General features: G+C 43.2%; 3 protein-coding genes across 3 annotated transcripts; 1 reads left to right on the top strand and 2 right to left on the bottom strand.

Annotated features, from left to right (window-relative positions):
• Positions 1-1,586: 1,586 nt before the first annotated feature.
• EAF01_008761 (uncharacterized protein) lies at positions 1,587-3,501 on the top strand (the record flags this gene model as incomplete). Its single annotated transcript, XM_038917017.1, has 4 exons — positions 1,587-1,685; positions 1,783-2,326; positions 2,393-2,845; positions 2,906-3,501. The coding sequence occupies 4 exons, from the start codon at positions 1,587-1,589 to the stop codon at positions 3,499-3,501; spliced, it is 1,692 nt and encodes a 563-aa protein (XP_038767411.1).
• Positions 3,502-4,752: 1,251 nt separating this feature from the next.
• On the bottom strand, positions 4,753-5,880 carry EAF01_008760 (uncharacterized protein; the record flags this gene model as incomplete). Its single annotated transcript, XM_038917016.1, has 2 exons — positions 4,753-5,383; positions 5,444-5,880. 2 exons carry the CDS (start codon positions 5,878-5,880, stop codon positions 4,753-4,755), a joined length of 1,068 nt encoding a protein of 355 aa, XP_038767410.1.
• A 2,037-nt stretch (positions 5,881-7,917) lies between these two features.
• Positions 7,918-9,539, bottom strand: EAF01_008759 (uncharacterized protein). Its single transcript, XM_038917015.1, has 3 exons — positions 9,044-9,539; positions 8,697-8,982; positions 7,918-8,643 (listed from the first exon to the last, which is right to left on the bottom strand). The coding sequence occupies exons 1-3, from the start codon at positions 9,246-9,248 to the stop codon at positions 8,073-8,075; spliced, it is 1,062 nt and encodes a 353-aa protein (XP_038767409.1). The 5' UTR covers positions 9,249-9,539; the 3' UTR covers positions 7,918-8,072.
• Between the last annotated feature and the right edge of the window lie 2,605 nt (positions 9,540-12,144).

Below are 12,144 nucleotides of genomic sequence, written 5' to 3'. Positions count from 1 at the left end.
AAGACGACATAGAGATCGCATGGGATGTCAACCTGATAGCGTAATATCAGGGACAATGTCTCCTAGAATCTCTTATGTGCCGAGTTGAGCTCTCGAATGAAATGACAGAACACGAAAAACTCAATAAGGGGGCTGACAGGGAGGATGCTGACGCACGTGAAGATAAGAAACCATGATAGACAAATTCTTGTGCGCCGACTTTGCACTGCCCGCCAGGACAAACAATTTGAGTAGCTAGAAAAATCCAAGAAAGTGACGATAGTATTGGGCGATACCGCAGAGCTCTGAGATTCAGATTGCCAATTCGAATCCAGACCCGATTACTATGACATTCCAATCAGGTTCCATGAATCTGATAAGCTACTCGGGGATTGAAAGCAAGATGCATGGAAAGACAAAAAAACCGACAGACACGTATATTTAGCAAACCGTTAAGACTCCCCAAACCAGAGTCTCAAACGGGATTTTCAATACTGGTATGTGTGAGTGAAACAATGATCTAGACAGCTAGAGTATGTGGTGAGATGGTTTGAGGTGAGAATAATTACCCAGGAGTATGATGAGATCCATGAACGAACATTGAATCAATGCTCATAAGAAGTTTCCGAATCCATTGATGTTGCTGTTATATGAAGGATCAAAAGATTTCAAGAGAAGAAACAAGAGTTGGCCAAGCGATAGACGCAGGACATTCTCACCAATCATCACCACTCCCGTCCATCAAAGTGGAGCTCAAGAGCATATCCCAACCTCTGATTTATCCATCCACCCACCCATCCAGCCATTGACCACTTTCCCGTCACTGATTTGATTTTATACTCTGTCTCATCTGTCTGTACACATTCAATGCACACCCACCTGCACTGCATCTACATCGTAAGTACACGAGCCACGAGCCACAAGCACAGGAACCATGATATTGGCGGTGACTTTGGGACCTTCTTCTTTGAGAATGGCTTCCGAGATGGCAATGTGTGATGTCCATCCAATCATCACTCATCCCACAGTCTCTGCTTGACATAATCTGCACGCCAGTGTGATACGACCGTGGACACCTTCTTGATCTGGAACGTATGTGTGAACATCTTAGCCATTTGCATGTAGCTGATGTAGCTGGGACATGTATAAAGAGAGATGATGTCGCCATTGGTGAGAATGTTGGAAGTAGACGGATTTTGAGAGAGGGACTCACTTGAAATCGATTGAAAGTAACTGACTTGAGTTGGAAGAGTATGTATTTACTTTCTTTTATGTTTTTTAACCTCAGCCACTCACTGTCTCTTTGTCGCTGCCCAGGTGTTCATAAATTACCCCGCCACTTTCAATTCAGTTCCAGTGCCTCCCCTTCACTGCCACGGTGGTAGTCGCAAAGTATGATATGGATACTTGGAATACGGCAGTCACCAAAATTGCAAAGAAGCGGCGATCTCAATCCAACTCTACGGGTGATACTAACATCATGTACAGCAAACCCCATCAAGGTGTTTTCACCGTAATAGGAAACTTGGGATCCTATTGAGGCTCTAGATAAATAAACCCTCGAGGATCCAAAATCTACCAAAGACAATACCAAATAATCTACAACCATGGTTTCCACATTCTATACAGTTTGTGTGATTTTGGCCTTCTTTCAATGTGTATTCTCACATCAATTATATCCAAATGGTGTTGATCGGAAACTAAGCGTAAGTTTCCCTTTCTACTCTCTCCCCATTCCTCCATTCCACAAGCCATAGCTAGTCCCTCACATTCACATAATTCCAAACTAATATCCACAACTAGAGAACCACTATTTCCCGTCGAGAACTAGCACTGGCCAAGCGCGCCGACGTTCATCACTCTCTACTCTACCCAACCTACAATCTCACCGTCCCAATTGATTATTTTCACAATGAATCGCGCTACGAACCTCACAGCAACGGAACCTTCCCACTTCGCTATTGGTTCGACGCCACCCATTATAAGCCTGGCGGTCCAGTGATTGTTCTCCAATCAGGAGAGACAGATGCTACAGGTCGATTGCCATTCTTGCAGAAAGGTATATTGCATCAATTGGCTGTTGCGACCCATGGTATTGGTGTCGTGCTTGAACATCGTTATTATGGTCAAAGTATCCCAACCCCGGATTTCTCAACGGAGAATTTAAGATTCTTGACTACCGAACAAGCATTGATGGATGAGGTTTATTTTGCCAGAAATATTGTCTTTCCCGGATTGGAAGATCACAACTTGACCGCCCCAAATGTGGCTTACATTGGGTATGGAGGTTCTTATGCTGGTGCCTTCAATGCTTTCTTGAGAAAGTTATATCCTGATACTTTCTGGGGTGAGTTCTTTTCATTCTTCCTCCAAGTTTCATATATAAAGGATAATGTGACTAACATGTGGTTAGGAACAATCTCTTCCAGTGGTGTCGTTGAAGCTATCCACGATTACTGGGATTACTTTGAGCCCATCCGCGTCTATGCAGATCAAAAATGTGTCAAGAATACCCAACTCATCACCAACTCTATGGATAACATTGTCATTGGACAAGAAAACAACACGGCTCTAGTCCAAGAGCTTAAATCCGTCTGGGGACTTCCAAATGTTACCTATTCCAATGATTTCATGTCGGTAGTCATGTACGGAATGTGGGAATGGCAAAGCAAAAACTGGGATCCAGAAGTTGAAGGAACACCATATTTTGATTACTATTGTGGCAATGTTACTAGTAAAAAACTTCTTTGGCCAAGTTTGAATAGCTCTACAACGGAAGTTCAGAAGTTGCTCACAAAGGGTGGTTATGGTTCTCAACTCAACAGCTTGACAATTCCATACTTGAATTGGATTGGTTGGTTAACTGGTAAGAACTTCCACTCCCAACTTTTCCTCGTAACACCTGCAAACACTAATAAACTCCCAGATTACACTTCCACCAATTTCGGTGATTGTTCTCCCAACCAAGATTCTTGCTACTCGACCCACAACTCTACTTACTACGCGCAAGATGATGCGTCCCAGGACTGGCGTCTCTGGCCCTACCAATACTGTACCGAATGGGGATACCTGCAAAACGGTGCTTCTGTTCCCGCAAATCAACTACCTCTCCTCTCCCGAACAATTGATCTTCCCTATCTCTCGATTATCTGTGCCGAGTCCTTCAATATCACCACTCCTCCGGCTGTCGAAAATATAAACAAATACGGTGGCTTCAATCTCACTTACCCAAGATTAGCATATATAGATGGCGAACAAGATGTGTGGCGTCCGGCTACTCCTCACGCTTCACCTTTCAATACTACGGCACACAATCGAACCTCTACGATCGACCAACCCTTTATTTTGATTGAAGGAGCAGTACATCATTGGGATGAGAATGGACTTTTTGCAAATGAGACTTCTAAGAGCCTTCCTCCGAAGACGATTAAGAAAGTACAGAGGCAGGAGATTACGTTTGTGAAGAAGTGGATGGAAGAGTGGAAGAGAGATTGCCATAGGAAGGGGAGAGCGCTTGTTTGAGTTTGAGGGTACTTGATGTCTGTACATGATATTGTGCATATATACTCACATAAATAAGGTTACAATGGCGAGCGAGTAATTAGGCTCATATAAATTTTGATCTTGCAGACTCATGAATATTCTATTTTCTTACGAGTGATGAACCTATCGATGCTCAAGTAGCGCCCATGTCTTTCTCTAGAGAATTCTAGGTGGGTGGATAACTACCCACACTAGAGTACTAGGTACCCCCCCCCCCCTAATTCCAAACTCCCCTTCACTAACCTAACACAACATCTCGCAAGCAAGCGCAGTGCTTGCATACTAACCCATCAATTTTCGTTTCGCCCTCTGTCTCTCTCCATCATCTCCAACATGGAGAGAAAGAACAACCTTCATATTTCTCTTCTCCTTTCTCCTTTTGCATTCCCAACCTTGACAATCGCAATAATCCCGCTACCCTCTTTCACAATCCTTCGGTAGCTCACCTCGTACATTATCTTCCGAGCCTCAAAGCTGGTATGCTACTTCTTGCTGTGCGGGTTTGATACATCATCATTATCATTACCATTACCATTCATTACTGTGGTTATGGGTTATGAAACATGAAGTTGTAAATTACGATGTACGGGAAAAGTGATGTAGAGATGAAAAGTGGGAGGGGGAGGAGGAGGGGCCAAAAACATGGAATGGGGTAGACAGAAAGAGAGAAAATGTGGGGGGAGAAATGGGTTACAGCGGAGAGAGTGGTGGGAAAGGATAAAGGTACACTTCATTGGTTGGAGTTGCGAAAGGAGATGGATATCTGAGTGCGGACAGGCGTGTCATTTGGTGGTTTCCGATCAACATGTCCAAGTGGTGTGAATGCGGTTTCAATTAGGTTTTTGAAATCGTTTAGAATGAGAGATCTGTCAGCCTGATACTACTGTGCATTAGACACTGACTGTACTTCTTGTTTCACAAATTTCTCAAGCAGTAGGGGAGATCTATAATGTGTTTGGTGAAGCTGTTTATTGAGCAAATGTAGTAATGTAGCTAAGGGTGCTCTACACAAGACCATCAAATAAATATTTCTCGACTTCGAAAGCATTGACAATACGCGATTCCTTCAAGTTCTCTGTCTCTTGCAGCACTCAGCTCATGGTAATTACCCTCTTTAAGCAAGGTAAAATGAGGAATGAAGCAGATGAAATTCTTTTACCGACTCCCGTCAACCCAGAAGCAAAAAGGCCATGTCTTAACATTAGTGCTGCTCTTCATATCTTGCTCTCATCAAATTTTATTGAAATCTCTGTATATTTTCGGATAAAAAGGAGCGTTATACCGACAGGAAACGCCAGATTGTTTGAGTTGGCGATACAGAGCCGATGTGAAGCCCTCCACTTCAGCCTCCTGCTTTTCGAAATTGATCTTGACACTTTTTCGATAATTTCCCAAAGTCTCCCCCTGAAATGACAATGCGGCGTCGGCCATCAGTTCTCGTAAGCAATTGCCATCTTCTGTGAGTGAGAAAACAACTTCTATAAAGCTAGAATTGAAAGCTGATGCACCACCGTCTATCAAGGCCGGTCGAAGAGCGCCGTATACCAAAGTGCTTACATCTCCAAGGTCGTACTTATCCGCGTACTTTAAAAAGGAAATGCAATGTTCAGCGGCATGTTGCCCATGCTTCGAGATGGAGAGTTTGTCGCCAACACCGTGGTGGAAAACGTACTCTACCAAAACTTCGAAATCTTCCACAGTATCTTCTGGCAATTCCATTGTTTGCGTCTGATCTTCTATGAAGTTTCCATTGAAGGATCGATCGAAGACCGGAGAATAGTATGCGAGGAGATCTTTTGGTAGCTCAAATGATTTCTTCTCAGGTCCAACAACTATGTTAACTTTTGGACCCAGCACCATCCTATTTGCACACACTTCATTAGCATTTGCAGCCATCACCATATGTGTGGAGAGTATTTACTTAATGTACAGCTCAGTTGTAGGTCTCTGTCGGGAGTCGGGTGCATTGACTCTTGAACCACCGATGTTCACGGAGGGAGAATTGCAACCCTGAATCCTCTCGCTGGATATGGCCGAGGTGGCAATTGAATCATCACTCAAATCCGAATAGACCTCTGAGTCGTCTGAGTCTACTGCAGACTGGAGGTCTGTGGCAGTGACTCTCCGGCGATTTCTTCGAGGAGTTACTGCAAAAATGTCGTTGAACATATTTGATGAGGCGTTACGTTGAACTCCAAGAGTAGCAGCAGAGGCTGTGACTGAAGAAGACGACGCAATCATGGTACGGGATCCACGGGGCACATGTACAGGATTTAGATCAAGCATATTATCGATAGCTTCCTGCATGATTCCAGAAGTCACCCCAGACTTCACGGCTGCTGAATCTGTGAAGGACATTTGCTTAGTGGCAAACTTTGAAGGTGAAGCCAAAGAAAAAGCAACATGTATTCTCGTAAATTATGATGTCCCAAAATAACAGGTCTCGCAGCACAAGTGGGAGATCAGAAACTACTTACTAAAGATTCGAAAGAGTCAGATGATATCAAAGAGAGGATGTTTTGAATTTGGTGAAATGAGCCGAGAGGATTGAATGGCATCCGAGTTGATCAACTCAAAGACAAATATTCAATCGGTGAAGATAGAGTGATGATAAGGTTCAATTATCGAGTCCTGAGTAAATGAAAAGAGATCAAGTGAAGATAAATCTCGTCTCTTGGAAGAGAGATATGGTGAAATACACGAAACCCAGATAGAAACACACGAGATAACTGATGAAACCGATGAAATGAAGATATACTCTCCCACTCAAATATGAGAATATGAGATTAATTGAGAAGAGAAAGTAGAAGAAGAAAAAGTCGAACGAGAAGTAAAGGCGAAAGTGAAATGGCGCTAGTGAAATGCGTGCAATTGGGAATTGCGAAAATGGGAAAGAACACCAAGGCAACCACTTGGTTGGAGATGGCACGTGTTGTCAAGTGACTGGGATGGGAGGCTTGGAAACGTTTGAGAGCTTTTGAGTAATGTATTGTGTTGGAATGGACAATGTGTGTATTATGTGTGTATGTATAATGTTGGCTTTTCGTCGGTTGTATTCTGGTTCAATTGAAGTATCTCACGGTTCTTTTTCCACGAGGTGAGATGGGATGAGATGATATGAGATGGTGTGGGATTAATGTAGGAGGAATCTACTTTAAACAAGTCTAGGTTACCTCGCAACGAGACGAGGATTCCTACTGAGTAGGTACTCAACTTCCAGCCATCTTCAAAATAGACAGGTATACATATTCATAATCACATTGACTTCCTGGGTAGAAAGATAAGGCTTACAGGTAAGTATGGATGTCCAAAATCAACCCAGATACAAAATGTTGGAAAGCAACGGGTAATATACATTCACCCCCCTATAGACTCTTTCTTCAACCCATCACCCATCACCTCATTTGGCAGCTATAACCAATTCTAATCCACCTACCAAGAGAGCATTTAAATTCAAACCATTAACCACCACACCAGAATCCACAGCAGCCATACAATCAAACGTCGCAGAACATCCCATCCCATACTATAACAAACAAAAAATTCATCTTTAGTACCCGTATGCTTCTCATATCTAAACGTAACGAATTTTCCCGCTCCCATCTGCGACTTTCCAATAGTGAGTATCTGCGGAAGAGTTGAATGTATCACAATATCTCTATCTTGTTGAAAAACATCATCTTGGCGTCCATCGCCGTGCACTTCGAGTCGTAGATAATTAGGCTGGGTTTTTGGTGGTCAAGTTTGTTGCCAATGTATATATGAAATTGCCATGTGGTTTGTGAGATTACATTGGCCGGGGGCCATTAGGGTTGCATTACAGGTTTGGGGCTGGATGGGTAGATCTTGTGATATGTCTGGCCATTTGTAGGTTTCTTCTTTGCGGGGATCATTTGTAGCGAGGGCGAGAGGTGGAAATGTGTCGAGGACAGTCAAGAGGATGATAAAGGGCAAAAATTTGCGGGTTGGGGAAGATTCGAACTGCATTTTCTGTTGATGGTGTTAGCCTAGAGACTCTCACATATGGTATCGCCAGAGGCCTGCGGTTATATGGGGAGTTTAGTGTACGTTCGTGTTAAATGCTACTTTGTTGTGGAGTCAGCGTTTTATGGGAGGTGGTAGTACCAGCATAGATGTTCTGAGTCTTGTATTTGAGATTATCCAAGACTTACGTTTTGATATGAAGGTTTGATTTGTGATAAATGGGTATGCGATGACCGAATATCAAAGACCAAGCAGTCTGCACTAGAGAAAGTCCATATAGTTCGATTCAATAATGGCTCACTCCTCATATACTATCGCAACTGATTTGAATGGCACGACAAACTTATTCACTTCCAAGAATGGAAGAAGATAATCAATGAAGCGAACATGTGTACTAATATCTTTAATTTCGCTGCGACTAACTACAACAACAAATATCAAAGAAAGGCCTGGGGATTCATGAAGGCCGTCCTCTCTGCAATTCGTAAAAGGTTCTTCTCGAACCCGTCATTTTAATCACTTCATCACTTCAATAAATTCAACATTCCACTCAGTATTTAAGGAATTTAACCAGTGCATCCACCGAGTCTAACGGATCCAGCATACATCTCGTAGGTGTCAGCATTGTTAGCAGCGTGAGCAGCAGACAAAGCCTTGGCAGCGGCTGGTCCATAAGCGTAATCCTGGGTACCGTACAAGTGAGTCATCTCATGTAAGAGACTTCCGGCACGATCATAATCGAAGTTAGAGCAAGTAGGTGAGTACTCGGGAAAGCCCCAGTATCCATTGTTTGGGCAAGGAACGATGACGTTGGCGCTGGGAATTGTGTAGAGCAAGGCACTTCCGTCAGAGCAACCTCCGTTGGTATCTGTGCAAGAGATCGTTGGGGATGTGGTTTGAACGTTCTTGACATCAGTGTAGATGGCACGAACGGCACTCTCCTCAGAGATAGACTTGAACCAGGTGGTGAAGTAATCGGCACCAGTACCAGCGGCAGTGTAAGCATTGGTGGCCAATGTGATGGCATCAGCAACTGTGGTCTGGAGGGAGCTGGTGCGAGCGGCGCTGCAACCGCTGAAGGTTACGGCACGCTTCGCGATACGTGAATGGAATGGCTCGTCTCTGCTGACAAGATCACTTGGAGGAAAAGTTAGCAAGCAGTATTGGCTTCGAGTAGTGATGGTACTCACGATGCAACCTTGCTTTGATCAGGGGTAATAGTGACGGTGTTGGAGATGACAGCGTCGCAAAGAGTAGTTTGGCTCAACGCAGATGGAGCACGTTCTCCAATGACATATCTGAAACCTTGGATAGCGGTAATATCAACAGTGTCAAGGCCTTCAAGATTGTAGGTCTTGGCTACATTGAGAGATGTTGTGACAGTCTCGCCAGGTTGAAGAGTTTGGAACATATCAGCAGCAAGGCCGGTACGCTTGTAGTTGACAAAAGCTCCCTTGAATTCAAGATCCTTATCAGCTGTAGACAGTCAGTTTCGATTCCAAAGTTATAGCCATTCGTATGAAGAAGCTGAACATACCTGTAGCAGCTGTGACGTCCAAAGTAGCGTGTTCACTCAAGACGGTGTTACCCTTGAAGAGAGTGAGGGTCTCGGCACCAGTGTTGGTGATCGCGACTTGAGCAACATGACCAGCAGCGCCAGCAATCTCAACTGAGAGAGGACAGCTGGTAGCAGCCATAGCTGCACCAGCAAGAGCGGCGACTGGGAGAATCTTGGAAATCATGTTGAGATCTTTGGAGTATTGATCTGAATTGAAACTTGAGAGGAAGGATGTTCTTTCACTGGAGAGCGAAAATGCAGAACTATAAATAATGATTTACTCTTCATTGTCAAATGATAACAATTTGCCAGATGAGGTAGGTAAGTTTAGAACCCTCCCATTTCAAAAAGTGTATATCTTGATCACCAGGTTTCTCACGATGCAAACTGACCTTCAATGGACAATACCTCTACGTGTGTCCACGTCGACCAGCCTCATGCTATGGATATGAACTACGAAGAGGGTCAAAGCCAAGACGGTTTAATGCACAAAGACGCATTATCATCTCTTGGCTACAAAAATCCTTCCCATATATAGCAACTCGATCTAATCAGGATATCAGTGGTACACGGACTGTCCAGTGTGTCTTGTTGATTTGTTATAGATATCTAGAACCTTTCTTGAAGAAAAAAGCAACGAGCGTTGTGAGTGGCTGGACGAGACATTTGCCGAGGTGTGCAATGTCGGATGAGCTTCTTCGCTAACCTACATTAGGAAGGGCAATATCTTAAGGGGTCTTGCTAAATGTGACAATGCTGGATAAGCATCGTATTTATGCCGGGACCAGGTGCCAAGTAATTGCTTGAACATTTGGCGGAGGATTTTGCTTACATAGGAAGGTGAAGGTGGCGCCTTGCCAATATGCGCCAATGGTATCCCGTGATGAACTGTATTCAAGTGCCAAAAGCTAAATATATGTCGCGGACTCGCAGTACCTTATCTCGCAACTTCATGTGATCCGTAGGAGACGTTCGAAAACGGCAGCTCAAAGATTGTAGATCAACGTTCGTATCTATCCTTCATCGCCGTTGAGAGACCCTCGAAGAATCCAAACGCATATTTCGCGTATGGCGGCGATATCCTAGGAAAAGATTTCCTTTGATATTGTCCGTTGACACATGGAATCAAGTGTATCTTGTAGTCCGATAACGGTGTGGCTTCGCACGTCTTGCTTCTTGTGAGTTCTTCCTCCAATTCGAAAGAAGAGGCTTGGAACATCACGCGAGGAAATTCGATCGTGGAACATTGTGGACAGACAGTACCGTACAGTACAAACTCACAAAACTCGGAATCTATTTAACCGCATTATAAGCATATTATTTAAGCCTCATCCCACAAGCTAGAACAAAAGAAATGATTTTACAAAACTTCAACAAATTATTATTATATCAACAATCAATATTTGACTTTTATATGAGGACAATTATTACAACTCGATGATAAAAATAAATCTAAGTTAAAAGAGTTTTTCAATTCCAATTTTCTAGAATGAAGATATAATGAATCATATATTTTCACACACAAAAAAGTAAAGAAAAAGTCAGATTTTAAGAAGTCCGACTAGGGAGATCGGCAATATGCTAGGCTCAATGCGGTTAAGTAGATTTCGAGTTTGTTGAGTTTATACGGTATTCCATGTCTTTTCATTGTCAGGTGATAAAAGTCGAGGGGAAGGAAATACTTCATTGTCGTTGATCACATGACCTACGGTGGCTCACTATGAACGATAGCCTCTCCTCTCCCAAATTTTGATAACTCACTCAACATATCAATATTCTTCTGTGAAATCTCATCTTGATAGAATATCAAAGTAGAGAAGATATTTTCAAAGTTTCTCAGGCTTTGGTGCACCAACGATTTCTCTGGTGACTAAGCACCATCTTGATAACGTGGAGCAAGGTCATTTGTCCAATGCACATCTATGTCTGTCCGCTCACATAAATCCCATGGACACCAACTTATGATTTCTTTTAACTGGCTTCTATAATTTGCGTTTATCACAACATAGCTTTGCTCTATATAGACACTGATTGTATTTCACACGGTACGGATCTCCTAAAATGTCTACGGAAGGTGTCGTATAGTTAAGATGGCATTGGAGCGTCGTCGAGAAATTCTGGCGATCTACAAAATGAGCTTCAGTGTTGACGGTGGCCTTCTCGCCGGCTGCTTGATTGAGTAGATGATTGTTATTGTATGGATATTTCTGCCGGATTTTCATCCACTCGGATGCCAAAACAATCACGACTTTTGCGGTGCGAGTAGTGCTTGGTGAAGCTTCCAAAAGTACTCAACGGGTCTACGGTTACTTGCGTCTCATGTCCTTTGCTTTGGTATTGAGTTTCGTCTTGGTAACTTTATGTAGGAGAGATGATCAGAGTTACTCTCGTCTTGGTACCTCTATATAGGAGAGATGATCAGAGTTACTCTCGTCTCGATTCCAATGCACATTACCTCTCAAGAGTTTGAGTGCGTGGAATATTCGAAATTTACCCCCAGGGCTATTTACGTAGCTGTTGTTTGGAGGCTGACATAAACGCTTGCGAGCCTTGTGAAGGAGTGAATGTTCTTTTCTTGTTGATGATTTCCATTTGTTCGATACATATATATTTACGGGTTTTTAGCAATTGTTATTTCAACCTACCTCTCTATAGCGGACAGAACATTTATGCCACAAAAGTTGTATGTGTTGTATGTATTTATTAAAACCTCCCTCGCTGTCAGTTATGCTTGTCTCTCGATGGAAGGGAAGAATCTCCGGCTCAGCTATCTATGGAAAACCCCGATTCGGCATTTTTTGATCATCTCGATTCCGATAACCACAAAATCACTGGCAGTGGAGCCTTTAGTTCGGGTCTTTGCATCGTATTCAACATGAAATACTTATCACTAATATCAAGCTATCGTCTCCCACTTCCATACTTCTTCAAATCTGCAACTAGTCGATCAGAAGTGACCTTTGCCCCATTCATGATTTGTAACGGACATCGACACCGGACTCCCGGAGTGTGCCTGCCCCATAATCAACATTTGATCTGGAAATGGGGTCTTAATTCGTTCCTGGTGCAAATATGGTTCT

Source organism: Botrytis porri, assembly GCF_014898465.1.
Source record: "Botrytis porri strain MUCL 3234 chromosome Unknown BPOR_012, whole genome shotgun sequence".
NCBI classification, from domain to species: Eukaryota; Fungi; Ascomycota; class Leotiomycetes; order Helotiales; family Sclerotiniaceae; genus Botrytis; species Botrytis porri.
The sequence above is the reverse complement of the archived record's forward strand: the minus strand, read 5'-3'. Positions and strand labels throughout refer to the sequence as shown.

Coding starts and splice junctions, on each gene's coding strand:
- EAF01_008759 (XM_038917015.1), bottom strand. CDS start 9,248: ATGATTTCCAAGATTCTCCCAGTCGCCGCTCTTGCTGGTGCAGCTATG. Junction 8,983..9,043: donor GGACGTCACAGCTGCTACAG/GTATGTTCAGCT, acceptor GACTGTCTACAG/CTGATAAGGATCTTGAATTC. Junction 8,644..8,696: donor GATCAAAGCAAGGTTGCATC/GTGAGTACCATC, acceptor TTTTCCTCCAAG/TGATCTTGTCAGCAGAGACG.